Genomic DNA, 19,896 nt, shown 5'->3' on the forward strand with positions numbered 1-19,896 from the left:
CACTAGTAAACATTTTAAACACATCAAGGTGCATTAACACTTAAGAGAGGACTGAAATATGAACTACTATTACAAGAACCACATGTATTTCAGAACATGCTGACAAATGTTATAAAAACAAAAGGGACCTTCAATGACAATGCTTTGCAGTTGTGTATTAGAGATTAGACAATGGATCAAAAACTCACAACCAAACTGGCAATAATAGATGAGTTATTGCAGTGGTTGAGCTGTAATTTATTTTCTTTTTTTTTTTTTTTCTTCTATAATTCTACTCAGAAAAATTAATAAATTCAACTCGGGAAGCCCTCTGCATCCAAGGAATGCTCAGTCAGTCCCAGTCCCCACCAACAGAGGGCAGTGGCGGTGGAATGGGTTCTCGAAGGGGCAGCCTCACAAGCCTGAGCAGTGTGACGTCCATGTTGGAGGAGAAGGACGATGAGAAGATCCGTTGCTGTCACCACTGTATGGACACACTGTTGAAACGGCAGCAGAAGCTTGATGAAAAAGACTTTGTACCTGACATTGTCAAACTATATGAGGTTTGTATTGAAACTAACTAACTTTTAAGTTTAAGATGATTCTATGTCTAGTCTATGAGAAATAAAAGTATGTATCTCAGTTTTACTTGTGAGATCACAAGTAAACATAAGAAACATTATTTTTCATGACTGTGTCCATTCATAAGTAATTTTTTTCTGATAGAGACTAAGGTTGTGCATGGAGAAGGTGGATGAAAAAGCACCAGAATATATTCGAATGGCAGAGTCTCTCAAGTAAGATCTGATACAATACTACAGCACAGAGATTACTTCAGTGTCTTTCAGTAATTGCTGTAATTTCTGTGATGTCCATTTGCAGTGCTGGGGAAACTGCGTATAATCTCGACACTGCTGGTGGTTTGAGGCTAGAAGTTCAGAAATACTATGAACTTATTGATGCTCTTAGGTAAGCTTTTTATTTATTTTGTGTATATTGCTATACAATTTACACATTTCTAAGATGACATTACATGTTATTCCTGTTATTTCTAGTAAAAAGATTTTAACACTGGGATTAAAAAGTGAACCACCGCCTCATCCAAAAAATCTGCAGCTCCAGAGGATGATCCGATATTCAGCCACACTATTTGTACAGGTAACAATTCAAGTCAATAACAAATGCAGTTCATATTTTTTGTCTCAAATAAAGTAATTTCTGTGTTTTAGGAGAAACTATTGGGTCTTATGTCTTTACCCACCAAAGAAAAATATGAAGAGTTGAAAGAAAAAAGAGCACAAGAACAAGAAAAGAGACTCCAACAAGAAAGACTGGTGAGATACGTTTGAACATGTTATTAGGTCAACACAACAAACTGTTATGCACTCATTATGTATAATGACACCTCTTTGGAGCCAGAATTAACTTTTGAGCTACAGAAAAAGGTCTACTAGATCAGACCACAGAGCTGAGACTTTTCTATCCACTTTTCCTTCTTTTGATAGATACTGACCACTTAAGAAATCATTACAAGACTCATCCAGCATCTTATCAATCTCAACTGTTATTATTGACATTGAAATCTGGTTTAACTCTTTGATCTAAATTTTGCTTTTGCCCAATATATCCCACACTGACCATACACTAATGGGTGCCATGATGGGTGTGTTATTTACTTTCTTGTCAGTGATCATAATATACCTGATCTATATACAGTTTATGTTAATATTAGGGTTATTTATGTTTATTTATACTGGTCCATGTTACACAGGCTGCACAAGAGGCATTGAAGCGAAGACAGGAGAGAGAGAAAGACGACAGAAGTCGTCCTAATGGAGAATTACCACAAGTATTGAGAGGTCCACGCATGACCAAGGCCGGTGGCTGGTTACCCTCCTCTGACACACGCAGCGAAATCGAAGACCCCCTGCTTCAACAGATCGAGAACATCCAGTCCTTTTTACGGCAGGCCAGAGAGGCAAATAGGGCAGATGAGGTTGCCATGTTGGAGGAAAACCTACGACAGCTTCAGGATGAATATGACCAACAGCAAACAAGCCTGGCTATTGCCCTGTCCCAGAAGTTGGCAGAAGAGGAAACTTTGCAACAAGGGGAACTGCAACGATTGGAGGAGAAGGAACGAGAGGAGAGAGAGAGCCGGGAAGCTAATATTAGCTTTCTTCAGACACCGTATACTTGGGAAAAATCTTTAGATATCACGCCACAGACTGGATTGAGAAGAGATGAGGATACAGCAGTAGTGGAGGACCAAGGTCCTAGAGCTGACAGGAGCCCTAACTCCCTCCGGGTTTTGCCTGATAACCCAGAAGAGTCACCTCCCAGGTTGAGAAGTTTGGGTGGACATGTAACTCCCCCTAGTGGCGAAGGACAGAGTAGCATCTCACTTAACCCTTTCGATGAAGAGGACTCCACTCCCATTGAGGAAGATAACCCATTTTTTGAGGACATTCAGAAGGAGCACAAAGAAGTAGCTAATGTGGCTAGTGCTAATGGTAAGAAAGAATACAACCCTTTTGATGAAGAGGAAGAGGAAAATGAGGGTGAGGCAAAGTATAGTACTAACCCATTCGAGGAGAGTGACGTTGGTAATCCATTTTTGGAGGCCAGCGGGACTGAAGTCTCAACTAATCCTTTTGAGGAAGATGACAATGATGTTTTGCCAGATGTGGATATGATCGAGGAGGAACTGCTGCTTCAGCAAATTGATAACATCAGAGCTTATATTTTTGATGCAAAACTCAGCGGACGCCTGGATGAAGTTGAGCTTTTGTCCCAGAACTTAAGAGAGCTACAGCAAACGCTACAAGAGCAGAAGAAGAAAAAGCAATGATAAAAGGCGACAAACCATATTTTGGAACCAATGTGTTGAGACAAATGAGCCCACTGCTAACTGACTACCGCACAGAAACACAAAAGGAGCACCCAAAATTTAAAATCCACTTTGACTTTTAATTGCCTGAAGATTGATATTTCTATAAACCAATGTAAAAAAATAAAGTCCATAGAAAGAAAACAGTTATATACTAGGTGTCAGGTGCATGTCACTAATGGGAAAGCCGCACAATGACTGGCAAATTGATGAATATCGCTGCATTTTTTGCACATAATAGAAGAATGATGTTAGAATTGCATAGTAATAAGTGACTGTTTTCTGTTAGGTTTATAGTAAAGTCATTATTTAGGATCACAAATAGGCTGCCAAAAGTCTAATTTACCAAATATAGGTGTTTAAATATTTAATAATTTGATTGCAAACAAGTAAAAATTAGACAAGTACAACTTCTGGCAAGATTTTATCTTTCATTCTACAATTTTAAATGACATGTTTCAATGACACTATTTCAAACACACTATAGATGTGAACTTTATTTACACCTTAATCATGTCAAAGTACTACTAACAATGTGACTTTATACAGCTAAAAAGCGCTGTGATATTTTAATTGTTTTGTTACAAATTTATTACAATTTTTTTTCTCCAGTTCGGTTCAGATGTTAAAATACAGAACGAGATTAGGCTTCAGAACTACATGTATCTCAGCTGTGTATAGCAATGAGTGGATGGTGTGTGCCTAAGTAAATGAAAAAGATCTAAACTATTTCCCATTTCTTCCCACAATATCTTGATATATAGATATTATTTCAAACATTTTTTGCTGTACTGTTTTCTTACTAATTTTGTTAGTAATTTATGACTTGTTATATTAACATGCCACCAAAACCAGCAACAGACTGTAAAACACTACTTGGATGGACAATAGACAAACTAGGAATAGTTGACAGACAAAAGCAACTAATTATGTAAGTATGTTTTGTAAAGAAAACTTTTACATTCAAGGACATGGAACTACAACTCACCACTAGGTTAAATGCAGAACATGCTATCTATACAAATGCCAGCAAGTATTACATTATTTTCTTAGTGCTGCTAATGCCATAGTCTTCTGCATATGTGTTTAACACTCATTTGCTTATCACTGTTTTGTGAATACAAATGTGACTTTTTATCATTAATTGTATTAGCAGATTTGGACTTAAAAGTAACATTTACTTGAACAAATTAATTAATAAAAATACACTTGTGATTTTTATAAAACAAATGTAAATTTATTAAACCACTTGTCATCTCCTCATAAATAAAAATCTGTAAAGTAAGATGTGGTCATTAATATATTGTCAAGAGACGATAGCAGACAGATGGCCCTTTCTGATCATTTGTGTTTTCTTACATTGTCACTAACTCTGGAAAAATATAAATAAACTAAATTTCCATTACTGTATATTATTTTTACAGACAAAGCATAAAGTACCATTGTGTAAAATATCAAGGGATGCACCAATAAGATATTGGTCTTGGATACCAGCACCAATACAGGAAATTTTGCTGGATCAGTTGTTGATCCATGATAATAGTTCAGACGATATTCTGGTTGGTCTTTTCATCTGATGTAATTTAAGACTACTACCATAAGACTACTATACTACTACTGGCTGTTGTAGGTCTAGGACTTTACATCATATAAAGCTGCTCAGTAGTTAGTTGCAGGATATATAACAAATACAGACCACAACAGGATCAGATTTGTGGTCATTTGAGGAGAAAATGCCATTCTCAGTCCCCACACTGGTATTGGTTAATATCGTTTATTGGTAGATACTTAACGCTTAAGTATCAATAGCGGTATTGGGGCTGAAAAAGATAGACTGCAATAATGTACTTTTTGGAGACAGAAGTCATTGTTAGTTACTGTTTAATATAGTTCTTTCCACCAGCTAGGCGCAAAAAAAAAAAAAAAAAACTTTCCTCAGCCAAAACCATTAGTCAGCATTTGTCTGTCCTTTGAATACAGTCATTCATTTTACTCCTGCTGTGCAGCCATCTTAGTTCGATATTTGCCTGTCATTTCTTTTGGCAATGGTTTTGTCCCAGGACATGGCACCTGTCCCTCCACTTCACATATACACTCCCGAAGACAGTACTTTTTTGGACCAAAATTTGCAGGATTTGAGGCCTGCATCTTCACTTCTGCCTCAGCCTGTAAAGTATCTCTGTGAAAATAATAAGCACATTTTTTTATTATTATATTGCAAAAAAGACAATAAATATGTGTATAATATAATCCACTGATTGCCATTTAAGTCTGCTGAGTATAATAATCACGATGGCTATAATGACTAGATAAGATCCTTTGGGCGCAATGGACTCATTTTGCAATTGTTGGCAATCGGTAAAGTGTTATATTATATTATTATTAGTAATAAAAAATTACTCTGATTTGCCCAATATCTTCTTGACGTGCAGCGAAATTTGTTTATGGTCTTTTCCTTCCACATCCACAAGTACCTGCTCACCATCATCTGCAAACAAAAACACGTAATTACGCCATTTATAAAACGTACAAAACACTGATAAAGACAAAACCCTCGCCACAGGAGCCTACGTACCGAGGTAGAACTTCAGAAAGGGAGAAGGCGTCATGTTTTTAAACATCATTATTTGGACTCGGGGGTTCTGATACTGAATTTGAGGAATGTTGAAAAACACGAATTTTCTGCAATACACAATTGTAAATTAAAAAAAAACATACAGGTCAAAGAAAAACATTGTCCAAGGATAAATTCTACTGACCTTGCCCCATCACTTAGCTCTCCATTTGTGTTATAGTTGACTGTCATGATCTTAACCCTATTTTTAAAAATAATGTTACCTTTTTGGAGATATTGGAGCGTCCTTCTAATCGGAAATCTTCCTTTCATAGGCATTTTAAAGCCTTCTTTTACCTATAGCAACTATTTATTTAGAAATAGCATTTGAGGTTTAACTCCTGCCTGTCACTCGCTCATCCATGAAGCGCACACAATGTGACGCAGAATTATGACGTCGCCGCGTGTCTAAGCCAATCAAATTCGCGCATGTGATAAAGCCACACTAGGGCATTTTTAGAGCTTCACTCTTTTACAAATATATGTTAAAACCTAACCCAAAGACAACAAAGACGATATAAATACAATACACTTTTATTCATCTTAAATTAATCGAGGGCAGTTGTTTTCCAGTCTGAAACAGAAAGTCATCCACTGACTACAATCTGTGAACATTTGTTTTGTATTTTATTTTATGAGGTAGAAAATGTAAAGATGAAACAATTCCTGCTAATTTGTATTTGTTTAGATGACAGACATTAGCATGTAAAAAGAATACTTAGCAGAATAGTTCTAAAATTTGAGCTGCTTATTAATATTTTAAAGCCACAACAATAAAAACAATTTATACAGCATTTAATGAAAATGCACATAAGCTTAAAAGTCATGCACAGCAATGCAATATAAAATAATAACCATGTCTCCATTTGGATAAACAATATCCACCATTAAAACATGCACTCATTTGATGATATACATGTAGGTCTTACACAAGTGCCATTCATTTATTAAATAAAAAAGTTTAAAACTCATTCCTGTCATTATTTTCCCAAACATCACTTTTCACATCCTCAGTTAAACTACTGCAGATGTTCTTCCTGATCCTTCTCCATAAAGTCCTAGACATAAATACAGTCAAAAAGCTACCCTCAAAACATCTTTTATATAAGAACACTTCATATGAAATGAGCATTTGTTTTCAACAAATGAAGTCCTTAATAAAACATAAATTTAGTCAGCAACGCCATTATAGCTGATTAATGTGCACTTAGCAGATACAAAAAGCATTGTACAAAACAGTAGCCTCGCTACATGTACCGTATCCAAATCTTTAAGATTCTGAAAAATCATACCAACAAAACATTGTTATACAATAATTACATTTAGTACAAAAAATACAAATTGACAAAAATGCATTAAAGATGCCACAAAAGAAAATAAGCGATTGTCTTTGGGGAAAGTGATCAAGTGATTGCACGTCATAAGATAAATATGGACACTTTAAACTTATAAATAACCTGAAAGCCAGCCCAAAATGAGTTAAGCTAAATGGGAAAGAAATCTCGTCAGTGAGGTCAGTCATATTAATAAGTCATATTAAATCTAAAGTATAAGGCAGTTGGGTTTTATGATAAAGCCTGCATTTTTCAAGCCTTTTTGACAATAAACGGACAAAGCTTGGTCAATTCACATTTGTTTGTTGACTTTTTTTTTTTTTTATCTTGTGGAATGAACCATTTCAAAGAACTGTTGAAGTTTTCCATGTTACTACTGTGGTTCTACTGTTAAGTGATACTTAGGGGTGCACACATTAAAGACACATTAAATTAAAAGTAACTTGTTTTTTTAGCATTTACATTTTTGTAATAGCCACTGGAATCAAAATCTATAGTGCATCAGAGCTAAGTATACCACTAGAAACATTCAAGGAGTCATCTACAATAATAAATCCAGATTTTCGTGTGAATTTTTTGCACAGCTTGAAGGGCACTGGGATACTGTTATGAATCGAACAAATAACTATGTTCCAATATAGAAATACCTGAAATTAAGTGCTTTACTTAGTCTGTTGGATCAGAGTCTTGGCTGTTGTACTCTGCAGTTTCCATCTTCAGAATGTAGGGAATGATGCTGTCTATGGAAACGTTGCCAATTAATCCAGTAAAAAACAGCTCCTCTGTGATGCTTGGGTTCATGAGGCGCAGAGCTGGGAGGCGTGTGAGAATACGGGTCAACCTGAAAACAACATGTCATTATATTTTATGCTCACATAAACTGACTGACGCTTCAAGTAGTACCGATATGTATCATCTGGATATGTCTTCTGCACATAGTCCTGCAGCTCCATCAAGGCCTTTTCCTGGTACTTTTCAATCTGTCCACCACTGTCCACACCTGGGTGATCTAAACCACAACGCACACGTTTTCAATGGAAATATAAAACATTATTTGCAAATTTTCAGAGTATTGTACTACCACTAGTATTATTTCACCACTAATAACTGCAATTACTTCAAGTGCTGTGAAAAGATTCCACTCAACAAAACTATAGATTTAGAATTTTACTGTCCTTTCCCATGGATAAAAATAAATTAAGTCAGTTTAAATTACTTGAGAAAAATTATTGCAGATTTTATAACAGAGAAAAACTATTACAATTTCTTCAGACTCACCAGGGCTAAAGAGCACTATAGCCTTTAAATAGGCATATTCATAACTGTCGGTGTCCAGTCTTGTCATGCTGTTACAGAACTCCTGAAACTTCCAGATGTGCTCCATTACCTGTTTCACTCTCTCCCCAGAGAGCTTATCTGAGATATAAAAGCACATGGTGAGACATCCACTCAGTACAACAATGCAGGAACACATTTTAATCTGATCTGTATGGTCTTTTATTTGTTTGTGTCCTACGGTGAAATGATGGGGTCTGTAGTCCGTACCATCCTGGAGGTGGTTGATGATGGCTGAGAGGATCGTGGACAAGTTCATAATGTGAGCACACTGAGCCAGGCCCAGGGTGAAAAGCTCATTCCAGCATGCCCTGACCAGACTGGTGTTGGCCTCATGACTGTTCAGGTACAGGTAACAGAATATTTTTTATACTCAAACACAAAACAAGAAGACATTTTTGTGATAGTCCTACCCAAGAGCTGAGAAGGCAGGGATTGATCGAGCCCAGTGCATTGAGAGGAAGAGCAGCCTTGATGCAGACTCACAGATGTAATGTACATTCAGATAATCAGGCATGGGACTGGGCATGGTCAGCTACAAAGAGTTTCAACAAAAATGACAGTAAATAGTGTTGTATGTAGTGTGCAACTTTTTACAAAGAGCAAACATTTCACATTCACTAGTACCTTAAAACCAATGTGGTTGTCTGTGAGCAGTGGTCCCTCCACCTCAATGATGGGAGTCTCTTGGTCCCGTCCAATCAGTTGTATAGTTCCACTGGTAAGTTTTCCTTCCACAGTATGTCCCATTTCTTCTTCATCTGGATGTAAAACTTTGGCCAAGGTATCAAAGGCACTGTAGAGAATAAAACAAACATGAAATGAATGTATAATATATAATATATGAATACATATCTTCTACACAAACCGTGTAATATCACTGGCGGACTGCTCTTCATTGAGGCTGTCAGAGGTATCACCATTGTTCAGGTTTTCTCTTAGCGAATCACTAAGATTTGCCAATGACGTGACCACATTGGCTAATGTCCCCAAGTCACCCTGTCCAGACTCTAACTGAACACCAAACAAAAACAAAATTGTTGATATATTGCACTACAATGAATATAGGTGAATTCTGCTCCTATCTCCTAACCTTGGGGTCAGTTGCGAGTAGTAGTGTGCCATCAGCTTGAATGACTGGCTGCTGAATGTTCACCAACATCCCCTGATCAATCAGACTGGACCTGTAATGAAACAATGTATGCAAAACCTGCATTATTGTCAATATGTTGAAACTCTTTGGTCATTTGATTTCCACTAACCTGGAGCCATCAGTTTCTGTGTCAGAAATAAAGGTTGGTGTAGCAATTAGTGGACTATTCAGATCCTTTCGAATGTAGATTTTGTGTGTGGAGGCTGCACAGTTGCCATGTTTCTCTCTGGGTAAGATTTCAATGGGTTTCCTTTCACTCTGCACAGCTGTAAGATTGTAACGGACATCTATTGAGATAAATTAACAAATAAAGAACAAACATAAAAATAATACTTTACTCCTAAAAATATTAACATACACTCTGTCTTCATCCCCATCTTAAGGCATTTTCTTAGCCGGCAGAACTGGCAGCGGTTGCGATGATGCTTGTTTATGACACAGTCCTGTTTACTGCGGCAGCTATAGGTCAAGTTCTTCCGGACACTGCGTTTGAAAAAGCCCTTACAGCCTTCACAGCTCACAGCTCCATAGTGACGGCCTGGAAACAAAATTCACAAATACAAAGCCACATTATTATGACTATAGAATATACTGAGCAACTGCTGACCAAAAGAGAATCTCCTTGCAATTGACATATCATTTTTACTATCAGCTAAGGTCTGTGTAATTAATACATTTTAATCAAGATGGAGACTAATGATCACTGATATGCTTTTTCATGGAGAGTTCTACAGCCACTCCACTGTAAAGGCATGTGGTTTCGAGCAAAATTCTAAATTTGGAGGAAGAATGACCATACCATCTATCCATCCATCCAGGGTGACCTTAGGGTAGTCGTTAAAAGTCTGTATTAGTTATGTTCAGACAATTTAAATTCAAATCAAAGAATATGATCAATATGTAACAGTAACTTTTTTCATCCAAATACAACCCAAAATCTATCTGACGTACCAGATGCTTTGTCTCCACACACCACACAGTACTCCACTGGTTGGGCTCGGCTCAAATCAGCCGACTGGCCAAGCAATCGCTCCATCGACACAGGATCTGTCACAATCTAAAAATCACACACACAAAAAATCATTACACAAAAAATAAGTGTGCTTACAGCAATAAGATTTAGTAAGAAAGAGTATAAAGTACCTGTATTCGTCCTGGCATCAGGCTGTCTGCTGCAGTGAAAATTAGTTGTTTGGCATTGTGGGAGTCAGGTGAGGCCAGGATAACCTTGCCTGCTCCGGAGCTGTCGGCTGTGGTGAGAATAAACTGTGGTTTGGGAGCAGTGGACGGGTTCATGGCTGTCACTATCTGAATCTTCTGACCTGTCTGCTGGTCAGTTACAATCTGTGGCCGTTAAAGATGGATGTGGCAGAGAGGAGAAATGGACAAAGACAAAGTTAGTTAGGTCAGACTTTTTTTTCTATCTAGGAGTTGCCTCAGTGATGCTGCAGGTTTGTATGACAGATGCCCTTCCAGTCATAGCCATATATGCACTTGTTAAAATAAACATATGCCTAATAATACTTTGCCACCTTGTCAATGCCTGATCTCATAAGTTAAGCAGCAGAGTTGGACCTGGTTAATACATGGAAGGGAAACTGCATTGAATACCAGGTGTCACAGTGGGGCTGCAGTAGGCCTGTTACGATAAGAAAGTTTGTAGCACAATGTATTGCTTCAGAGATATTGCAATAAATGATAATACTGAAACTACTTTATCCAAATGACTCCGTAACAATAATGCAAAATAATAAAGATCAAGCCAGTAAAGCATTTTTAAATAGACAGTATCATAGCAGAATGAACCAATATTTACCCTCTATAACTCAAATAATATTGTACACACAATAAATATTGAGCCCCAAAATATATTGTTCCAGCTTACTTACTGAACAATAAGTCGATATAGTAATTATTGTGACAGGCCGCCTAGGCAGCAGTCTAGTATGAATGTGGTGTGTGCGTGAGTGATGTGTTGGTGGGGGTCGATGTCCGATGGCACAAATTGGGAACTGTGGCTACAATATTAAAATACCATTGAGAATGAACAGAATGAATAATGCTTTGGATGGAGAGAAATACTTGATCAAGTAGTGGCATCAGATAGCTGGACATTCAGCATTTACCTGTATTCTTGGAGGTGTTGAGGAATCTGTGGAAATAATCTGAAACCAGACAGGAGATACAACCATTATTGAATCTGACTATGGCAACAGCAAATTGAGACATTGTTAAACATCTTGTAGTATATTTATTTCGTTAATTACCAAACAAAGTAAGTGGATACAAATTAACTGTTGCCTCCTTTAAACAATGTTGAAGCAATGCCAATGTAAAATAAATTGATGCATTTGCCTGAGAAATTAGGAAACTCAAACTGACCTCAGCTGCCTGCTCGGACACAACTTTCTGCTGAGCAAGCAGGTTCAGATTGGTCGTCATGATTATGGAAGGTCATTAGTGAGGCCTGCAGAAACAAGGTAGGACACACCTGTTAAAACGGTCAGTTCTTTGATGAATAAGAAAGTGATACGGGCTTTTTTGGTTAAATTGTTTTGGACAACATTTGGCTAAACACATTTTCTTTAGTACAATGTCATTATCAAGTTATGACTAGTATATGACTATTGTAAGTTACTGCGTAGGTTCATTCATTTGCCCATTGGCCATAATATTAGTCTATCATGACACCCTCCACGAAAAAGCATCAAATTGTGAAGTACTTAATAGCCCCAGATACTAGAGTTTTCATTTAAACAAGCTTGAAAACATCCCTTAGTCCCAATATATATATAAAAAATTCTAAATTGTCCATAAAAGCGAGAATGCAGATCCCGCAGCTGTCATTGGGATGCCAAAGGTAAAAGGGTCGGGTTCATCTTTACTGCACACTGAATCATAGCGACTGCAGCAGCTAGCTTTATGCATGAGAACGCCACAAAGAGAGTAATACCGTGCCCGTTTCTCTCTCTGCTGGGTTGCCTTTATGGAGATGCATTTTCACCAAGATAATAGCGGTGTCACACAATTATAATTTGTGTTTGTGGGTTGTAGCCAGAGTGCGCCCACTGTCCGTGGCCCTTCGCGGATCACAGAGCTGCGGAAGCAGAGCCGTGTCGGCTAATGCTAACCGGGCGATTAGCTGCGCTCTTTTATGCACAGCCTCCTCGCGCTTTCATCTGTTTTCAGTACATGTCTGGCACTTACCTCTGTTGAATGGCGTTTGCAGAATGACTTGCCACTTTTGAATTACAAAGTATTTCTTTTGTTTTTCTTCTGTTAAAGGTCATAGTTCGTGACCCCGCTCGACAGCGTGCAATGTTTTTCCTTCCTCCGCCGCGGCGTGCGTCCCCTCGCGCCTCCACCCGTCCTCCGCTACAGACACTGACGTCATGTCGTCTAAGTCCAGTCCGGTCCAGGACCACGGAGCATCTTTAGTCACTAAAACGTCTATAGACACGAAATGTATGTTACTGAGGAGAGGCTGCTGCCTTAGCTGCAAAGGTGGAGTATTCACCGTATCATTTATCATTTTATGACCTTTGGCCTGCATGCCATAGTATCTGCAGCAGCTTATTATAATTAAAAGAAACAATGAAACAACCTAATACAAGTAACACTGGCAGATAGCTAGTTAATGCTGCAACCTAAAACATGCAAAATCCTTCAATCAAGTCCTAATCAAGCTGATGAGGAATATATTGGTCCTGACACAATGCATGTGGCCCTCACGTGCACCCATTCAATCTGTTGCTGCCACTTCGCCCTCAGAACCTCCTGCTTGACCTGGCTGAGTCTGAAAATCTGGAAATAAAGGATAAATCTGTGTTAGTACATAGACTAGTATTATAAAGGCATATCTAGTGGAACACCTGAATATAATCTATAGGCTACTGGTGAAAAGAGGCCCATTAAAAGTACTGACTTGGAGAAAATGGTTAAAATAGAGCCATCTTATCAAGTCTTATCATAATGTGTAAATGAATGGCCTATGCCTAAAATAAGACCAGTCACAGATTAAAATTTTAAATATAACTTTGAGTTTGTTGTACCACAAGGGGTCTCCACGGAGGAGATGGTCAAGTCATCAATTTAGGCTATCAGTAATAATAATAAAAGCTATTTGGCCTATTATTGTGAGTTTGTTAAGCAAAATGGGTTTCTTCATATTCTTCAACTCTGGGCAGATCACAGAGCTGAAATCATCGACGTCGAGAACCAGATTTGATAGTACCATGGATATGTTGTTCTGCCTGTATTGGCATCCAAGCAGTAGAGGGCCCATGTCCAGAGGCTACGGCTGAATTGACTTCCTTATTTGCGCAACTGCACTTCCTCAGTGTAGAGGAGATACACACTAGAAAACCGCGGTGAAGTTGATTTTACTTTAGAGTCAGCGGTTGGATATGCGCTTCCGTTACAACAGCGGGGATTTCCACTGTCTGTGCTCCGCCTCAAGATGTGGGAAGCTGTGGTCCGAAGCCCCTCTAAGGGCCCGTCAACAAACTACCCTTGTAGTGAATGGAGTTTGCTTAAAAACATAATCAATTGAAATAATAAAACGCAATTGTGGGGAAAAAAACAAAAACTTGCTGAGTTATGATTTCGCTGCAGCTAACGTTGCATTTGGATGAGTAGAGATAGATCAAACTTCTTTAGCTGTTCTTGGCATATTTATTAAAAAATAAAAACACTTCATTCAAATAAAAAATTAAAAAGGGACTGGTTAATTAATTAAATAATTAATAAAGGGAGGATTAATTAATTCATGATTTTTTTGTTTCAGTATTTTCCAGATCAAGTAACCCAAACTCCAAACCAAGTTATTATAGTAGTCTTTTTTTTTTTTTTTTTTTTTTTTAATTCAAATTTTTTTTTATTCAAATCACCACAAACGCATTCAATATGGAAAACGGGCACAGCAGGTGTAAGGGAAGTGTTTAACAAGGAAGGACATGTAACAAACTGCTGAATTTGAAGTAAATTTAGGCTCATTGAACTGAGCTTGTCGTCATCAATCAATGGAACACTGTCGAAGGGTCTTATGCATCCTTCACGTATGTCCTCACTGCGACCACGTCTCCCATAATGCATTTCGCTATTAATTTCCCATCAGTAATCTCACGCTCTATACTGGTCTCTTTGCCATCCCAGGTCTGTTTCTGGATAAGTTTACCATTTTCCAGGGTCATTACGGTCTTGGTCTTCCTATCATCTGCGGTGGTTTCGTCAAATTGCTCGTTGAGTTTGAACTTAATTTCAGTAGTTTAAATGTGCTTTGAGATTTCAAGCATACAACTCCTTGGTCGTCCACAGATACTATCAAATTAGGCTTGGTCCGATTGCCAACCTGCCGAGTTGCAAATCCCACACCGATTGCCTTCATGTAGTCGTCAAAGTTCTCACTGGTAACCATCTTCCAAGTCCCAACAAACTGCTCGACCATCTTTGCAACCTCAGCGTGTTCTCCTCAAACACCTGCAGAGAAACTGGTCCAAACTTTCTTTTTATTATAGTAGTCTTACCTACCATCCACACCTTTTGGTTTCCAAATTAACCCTTTGTAGAACTTTATGCAATTTTTCCCCCCTTTGAAATTAAGTTATTTTTTTCAAAAACTTCTAAGGAAAGTGACCTAGCAACTTCAATTGTTATAGTAGTCCTACTAAACGTTTTGAAAATCCCACAAAGTGTTAATTCAGAAAAACAAAAGGTGTGCATGATACCTGAGGACTAGAACCAGTCTAATAATTTAGTTTGGAGTTTTTAGGTTACTTGACCTGGAAAATATTGAAAAAAAAATGCATTAATTAATTAACCCTCAAAATACATAAAAAATAAAATTAAATATCAAAGGTTTTGTAGAACATACATGTACAATCCCTTTTTATTCTTAATTGTATTAAGTGTTGCTAAAATACGTTAATTATGCCCTAATTGTTTATCAGTTATATCAGTTGTAGTACATTATTTGGATCTGTTGTGTTTTATGTCACAGAGAGGTGCTAGAGCACAGGTCATAGAAGCCAGGTGTACGTCACTAAGTCAATATGTTTATTCAATTTGACTTGCTGTAGTTTTTAAGTCGGTGCAATAAGTAGCTGCATAATGTGTCTGCAATTCTCCAATAAATATGCCAAGAACAGCTAAAGGAGTTCCATCTGTCTCTAATCTTCACATCCAAATGCAACGTTAGCTGCAGTGAAATCATAACATAACTAGGCAAGTTGTTTTTTTTTTCACCATTGCGTTTTATTATTTCAATTGATCATTTTTTTAAGCAAACTCCATTCACTACAAGGGTAATTTGTTGACGGTCCCTACCCAGCGTAGCGGGGGCTTCAGAATAAAAATCCCCGCATCGTGAAGCGGGGCACAGAGCTTGTGTTGCGGAGGTGAGACGATACTGATACAGGCCACTCCTTTTTACCATTGCTGAACTTTGCTACTTCCCAACGTACGATTATCATCTGCTGCAATTTCATGGCGCGTAAGTGGATGCAAAGATAGGCCACCGCTTTTCAGCCGTCGGCGTGACGGAGTGCGAATGACGGTCTGTGAGCTGTGTAGGGACGGCGCACTGGCCATGCTCGGACAGATATGTAAACCCCGTTTGAGAAAGCGAGCACGAAAACCTGGGGTACTGCCTTATCTGTGCCTTGTAATAGCGACAACAACTGTTTTTGCTGTCGTCTTTTTTGACTGCATCGAGTCATGGGTCACATCAGCGAGAATGAACGCAGATTTGGAGCCACACGCGGGCATCATCCCCCTGCAGAGCGTGCCACCAACGCGTCCGGAGGAGTTCTTGCTCATGCCCAGCCCCCTCGTGTGCCAGCGAGCAAAACCGTACATCATTACCATGGTTACTTCAGCTCCTGCCAATCAAAGGGCACGACAGGCCATCCGAGACACTTGGGGTGGTGAGGTGGAGGTAACGGGGCTCAGGGTTATGACTCTTTTTATTGTGGGTGTGCCGTCGGACCCAGCTCTGGGCAAACTGCTCATAGTGGAGGCCAGAGAGCGAGGGGACCTAATCCAGGGTCGCTTTCTGGACACATACTCCAATCTCACCCTGAAGACCTTGTCCATGCTCGGGTGGGCGCGCCGCTTCTGCCCGCAGGCTCATTTTATGGCCAAAGTGGACGATGATGTTCTTTTCAACCCCAGCGCCCTGCTCCACTTTCTGAACAAAAGCAGAAACCCCTATGAGCACGGGGACTTGTACCTGGGCAGGGTTCACATTCGTGTGGCTCCCAACCGTGACCCCAGCAGCAAGCACTACCTCCCGACAGGGACCTACTCTGCCTCCGTGTTCCCAGACTACTGCAGCGGAACCACCTACGTCCTCTCGCGCTCTGCATTGCTCAAAATCTCTCTGGCGGCCACAGCTTCAGCCCTGTCCACACCTCTCCCCCCTGAAGATATATTTGTGGGCATGTGTGCACGTGCAGCTGGGGTCCTGCCCTCACACTGCCCTCTTTTCTCCGGTGGTCCTCGTGTTCCCTATGGACGATGCTGTTACCAGGCCATGGTGTCAGTCCACAGGGTCGCTCCAAGGGACATGCTGCGGTACTGGGCTGACCTCCACACACTCCCTCCCTGCTCCTGGCTCAGTGTTCGGGCTTCTCTAGGACTCTGCAAAGTTAGAGCCTGGTTAGGTGTTGCGTTAGGAATAAAGCAGGATGTGTAACAAATGTGAGAGATTATTCCATACTGTGAAGTGCTCTTCTCTCTGTAGAGACACAAAATGTGTGCACTGAAAATAAGAATTTGTCATCCTCATCCACTACAATATATCCTGCTACTTGTTCATCCACTTATTCAGCTGACAATAGACTAGAACACTTTCACACTATTGATTCAGGAAGAGCACAATAACAGGAATGCAGAACAACATGTGGTAATTAGTATAACCTACTTTTGCAGTATCACATGCATGCAGTATTGTAACAGGCCAGTCACATTATCACATAGCCCACATGCAGTGCTGCAGTCCATGAGTTTCAGAATGATAAAAAATTAGGACATTTGGACACAGTGATAAGCAATTTAAAAACTATTTATTTTATCTTTTGAGTAGGAAAAAGTCCTCAGAATGTTGCATATAATATAACTGAGACTCATGAATAGGCCACTCACAGTATCACATACATGCAGTACTGCAATGAGCCAGTCACAGTATCACATACATGCAGTACTGCAATGAGCCAGTCACAGTATCACATACATGCAGTACTGCAATGAGCCAGTCACAGTATCACATACATGCAGTACTGCAATGAGCCAGTCACAGTATCACATACATGCAGTACTGCAATAGGCTAATCACAGTTGAACATACATACCTGTAAGTATCACCTGTACAGTCCCAAATATGTGAATCTTGGCTCTGCTCTGCTCGTACAGCAATTTTGCTTAATTTTCCTGTAACTGCAAAAGTGTCTCGCTCAGGGAAGCAATAATATTGGCAAAAAGATTGCGTGTCTACTGTTTCAGGATTAGCAGGTGTTTCCAAACTGGAATGAAAGATCTTTAATGTAGATCTGATCATATTCCTGCTCGGGTCAAATGGCCACCACATTATTTAAAAGTGTATTAAATTAATAATTGCCATTTTGTTTGTTATATGTGCTTATCTCAGGTGATATAAATTAACATAAAATTTACCACACAGATTTCTTGTTGCTAATTTTCATCATATGTCTGGGCAATTATACCAGTGTGCAATAATATATCAATTTGGACAGATTGATATATTGAAGACATTTCAATGTGGTGTTAATAGTTCAGCTCTTCTGTTACCTTTGTCCAAATTTTGCTGCATCTATAAATATTTACTTTCCTCCTTTCTAATCAGCAGCCTAGGCCTGTTTTTCATGTGACATGAATATTCATACTGCGCTATACCTGTGTAATATATAATATGATATAATATAATATAATATGGAGAGAGATTTGTCTTATAAAGATTAATACAAATAAAAAAGTATATATGTAAATATACATACATTTGTAAATATGAAATAATATAAATATAATACAAAATACAAATAAAAAATGTGACATACAAATAAATAAACTAATTTGTTTAAATAAATGTGTATTTGTAAATATATTTTCAAGATTTAAAAACAAATATACTTAAGTTTGTATGTGGAACCTGCATTTGTGGATCCCCATTTTGCTTTTCTCTCGATGACATCATTTTGAGACATTCCCCCTGCACATTCCTCCTGCATGTTTCACAAGCCCAAAGGTTGTTCTTGATGACCTCAAACAGACAGAAGCATAGCCATCTGTAAAATGAGTGTGACAATCTGTGTGTGAACATCAACAAACTGAAAGCCGAGAATGAACAATAAAAAGAAATGATCAGGGGTACTCAGTTCTCCTTCGCCACTCTCAAGTGTAAAGCAGCACATGTCCTGTTCTTCACAGGTCTGACCAGTGCCCTGTTTTACTGGGTCCTGATAAAGACAGTGTACGCATGTTACCTGCCAGAGCTATGACATTTTTGTCTAAAGGTTGGAGTGGGTGTGTTTCTGATAAAAACAAACTCACAGCTGATTCAGGATTTAGACCTTCTACAAGCAAATGAACTGAAGTGTAAACTTTGTTCAAATTCAAAAAAATTGTTTATTTGTATGTCACATTTTTATATTTGTATTTTGGATTTGGATATTTATAAATGTATGCATATTTACATATATCATTTTTTATTTGTATAAATCCTTATGAGACAAATCTTGCTTCATAAATATATCATATAGGTAACACTTTATTTTAGGGTACACTTATTAACATTTAACTACTTACTAATTAGCATGGTTGTAAATGGTTAATTTGTCATTAATTAGTATTTATTCGGCCCTTATTACTGTCGAATTCCCCATAAGTTTATTGAGCTATTAGTTAAACATTTACAAACACTTTCCTGTTAATACACTCCTTATTACTGCTTATTAGTGTGATACTAAGCCGTTTCTGTCCATGAATTATGATTCTAATAAGCTTTTGGTAGTATGCATGTTGTTAAGGACTAGTAGCACAAGAAATGTAGTTTTTACTTATTTGCACTTAATAAATTCAGCTTACTCTTATGTAATAAAACACTCTCTATTAGGTGTTAAGAGAGTCCAATTACCAGTAATAAGGAGTGTATTAATAGGAAAGTGTTTGCAAATTCTAACTAATAGCTGAATAAACTTATGGGGAATTAAACATTAATAAGGGCTGAATAAATGCGTTTTAATGACAAATTAACCATCTACAACTATGCGAATTAGCAGTTAGTTAGATGTTAATAAGTGTACCCTAAATACTCTCTATGGTTATTACTCAGTGGGGAAATGTAGTCACACATTTGTTACACACTGGATGCTTTTCATCTATCATATTTCCCCTATGTATCTGTAACAAATGACGTGGAATCAAATGTACTTTTATTTGGGCTCATGTATTTTGGCTGAGTAGTGCTCTCTTGTGATGATGAGCGGTAGAAAGAAGCGCCTTTGGCGTCATGAACGTGTTACTTAGTTTATGAGATGGGATCGAGGAGTCACTGACTTTAGCTCTGTCCTTAAAAATG

The 19,896-nt window shown here is 38.3% G+C and overlaps 4 protein-coding genes and 1 pseudogene across 9 annotated transcripts; 2 read left to right on the forward strand and 3 right to left on the reverse strand.

Moving 5' to 3' along the window:
- Window positions 1-279: 279 nt before the first annotated feature.
- On the forward strand, window positions 280-4,154 carry LOC110157975 (rabenosyn-5; the record flags this gene model as incomplete). The annotated part of the gene is made up of 6 exons (XM_055148099.1): window positions 280-542; window positions 706-776; window positions 862-948; window positions 1,035-1,137; window positions 1,209-1,313; window positions 1,751-4,154. Coding segments are annotated over 6 exons (1,709 nt in total), but the record flags the coding sequence as incomplete, so codon positions are not given.
- Window positions 4,155-4,629: 475 nt separating this feature from the next.
- mrps25 (mitochondrial ribosomal protein S25) lies at window positions 4,630-5,874 on the reverse strand. Its single transcript, XM_020922410.2, has 4 exons — window positions 5,629-5,874; window positions 5,445-5,551; window positions 5,270-5,357; window positions 4,630-5,048 (listed from the first exon to the last, which is right to left on the reverse strand). The coding sequence occupies exons 1-4, from the start codon at window positions 5,760-5,762 to the stop codon at window positions 4,859-4,861; spliced, it is 519 nt and encodes a 172-aa protein (XP_020778069.1). The 5' UTR covers window positions 5,763-5,874; the 3' UTR covers window positions 4,630-4,858.
- Window positions 5,875-5,999: 125 nt separating this feature from the next.
- Window positions 6,000-13,726, reverse strand: nr2c2 (nuclear receptor subfamily 2, group C, member 2). Of its 6 annotated transcripts, XM_055148072.1 has the most exons (17): window positions 13,540-13,726; window positions 13,018-13,109; window positions 12,513-12,755; window positions 11,688-11,772; window positions 11,432-11,470; window positions 10,449-10,649; window positions 10,257-10,362; window positions 9,664-9,843; window positions 9,415-9,592; window positions 9,246-9,336; window positions 9,021-9,166; window positions 8,780-8,948; window positions 8,566-8,687; window positions 8,363-8,490; window positions 8,096-8,233; window positions 7,721-7,826; window positions 6,000-7,658 (listed from the first exon to the last, which is right to left on the reverse strand). In XM_055148072.1, exons 4-17 carry the CDS (start codon window positions 11,745-11,747, stop codon window positions 7,484-7,486), a joined length of 1,839 nt encoding a protein of 612 aa, XP_055004047.1. In that variant the 5' UTR covers window positions 11,748-11,772; window positions 12,513-12,755; window positions 13,018-13,109; window positions 13,540-13,726; the 3' UTR covers window positions 6,000-7,483. The 6 variants fall into 6 exon arrangements, 5 of the variants coding, with proteins under 5 accessions (XP_055004047.1, XP_055004040.1, XP_055004060.1 ...); XM_055148065.1 differs by having other exon boundaries at window positions 12,513-13,109; XM_055148085.1 differs by having other exon boundaries at window positions 9,415-9,571; window positions 12,513-13,109; window positions 13,540-13,725.
- Window positions 13,727-14,142: 416 nt separating this feature from the next.
- Window positions 14,143-14,830, reverse strand: LOC129407309 (fatty acid-binding protein, heart-like; annotated as a pseudogene).
- Window positions 14,831-15,629: 799 nt separating this feature from the next.
- On the forward strand, window positions 15,630-17,983 carry b3galt4 (UDP-Gal:betaGlcNAc beta 1,3-galactosyltransferase, polypeptide 4). The gene has a single exon (XM_020920576.2). It carries the CDS (start codon window positions 15,853-15,855, stop codon window positions 16,996-16,998), a length of 1,146 nt encoding a protein of 381 aa, XP_020776235.1. The 5' UTR covers window positions 15,630-15,852; the 3' UTR covers window positions 16,999-17,983.
- The last annotated feature ends 1,913 nt before the right edge of the window (window positions 17,984-19,896 follow it).

This window comes from Boleophthalmus pectinirostris, unplaced genomic scaffold (genome assembly GCF_026225935.1).
Source record: "Boleophthalmus pectinirostris isolate CB_2022bp ecotype Guang Dong unplaced genomic scaffold, ASM2622593v1 HiC_scaffold_1127, whole genome shotgun sequence".
NCBI lineage: Eukaryota > Metazoa > Chordata > Actinopteri > Gobiiformes > Gobiidae > Boleophthalmus > Boleophthalmus pectinirostris.

Coding starts and splice junctions, on each gene's coding strand:
- mrps25 (XM_020922410.2), bottom strand. CDS start 5,762: ATGCCTATGAAAGGAAGATTTCCGATTAGAAGGACGCTCCAATATCTC. Junction 5,552..5,628: donor GAGCTAAGTGATGGGGCAAG/GTCAGTAGAATT, acceptor TGTGTATTGCAG/AAAATTCGTGTTTTTCAACA. Junction 5,049..5,269: donor AAGATATTGGGCAAATCAGA/GTAATTTTTTAT, acceptor TTATTTTCACAG/AGATACTTTACAGGCTGAGG.
- nr2c2 (XM_055148072.1), bottom strand. CDS start 11,747: ATGACGACCAATCTGAACCTGCTTGCTCAGCAGAAAGTTGTGTCCGAG. Junction 9,167..9,245: donor TACTCGCAACTGACCCCAAG/GTTAGGAGATAG, acceptor TTTGGTGTTCAG/TTAGAGTCTGGACAGGGTGA. Junction 8,234..8,362: donor CATCAACCACCTCCAGGATG/GTACGGACTACA, acceptor TTTATATCTCAG/ATAAGCTCTCTGGGGAGAGA.
- b3galt4 (XM_020920576.2), top strand. CDS start 15,853: ATGACGGTCTGTGAGCTGTGTAGGGACGGCGCACTGGCCATGCTCGGA.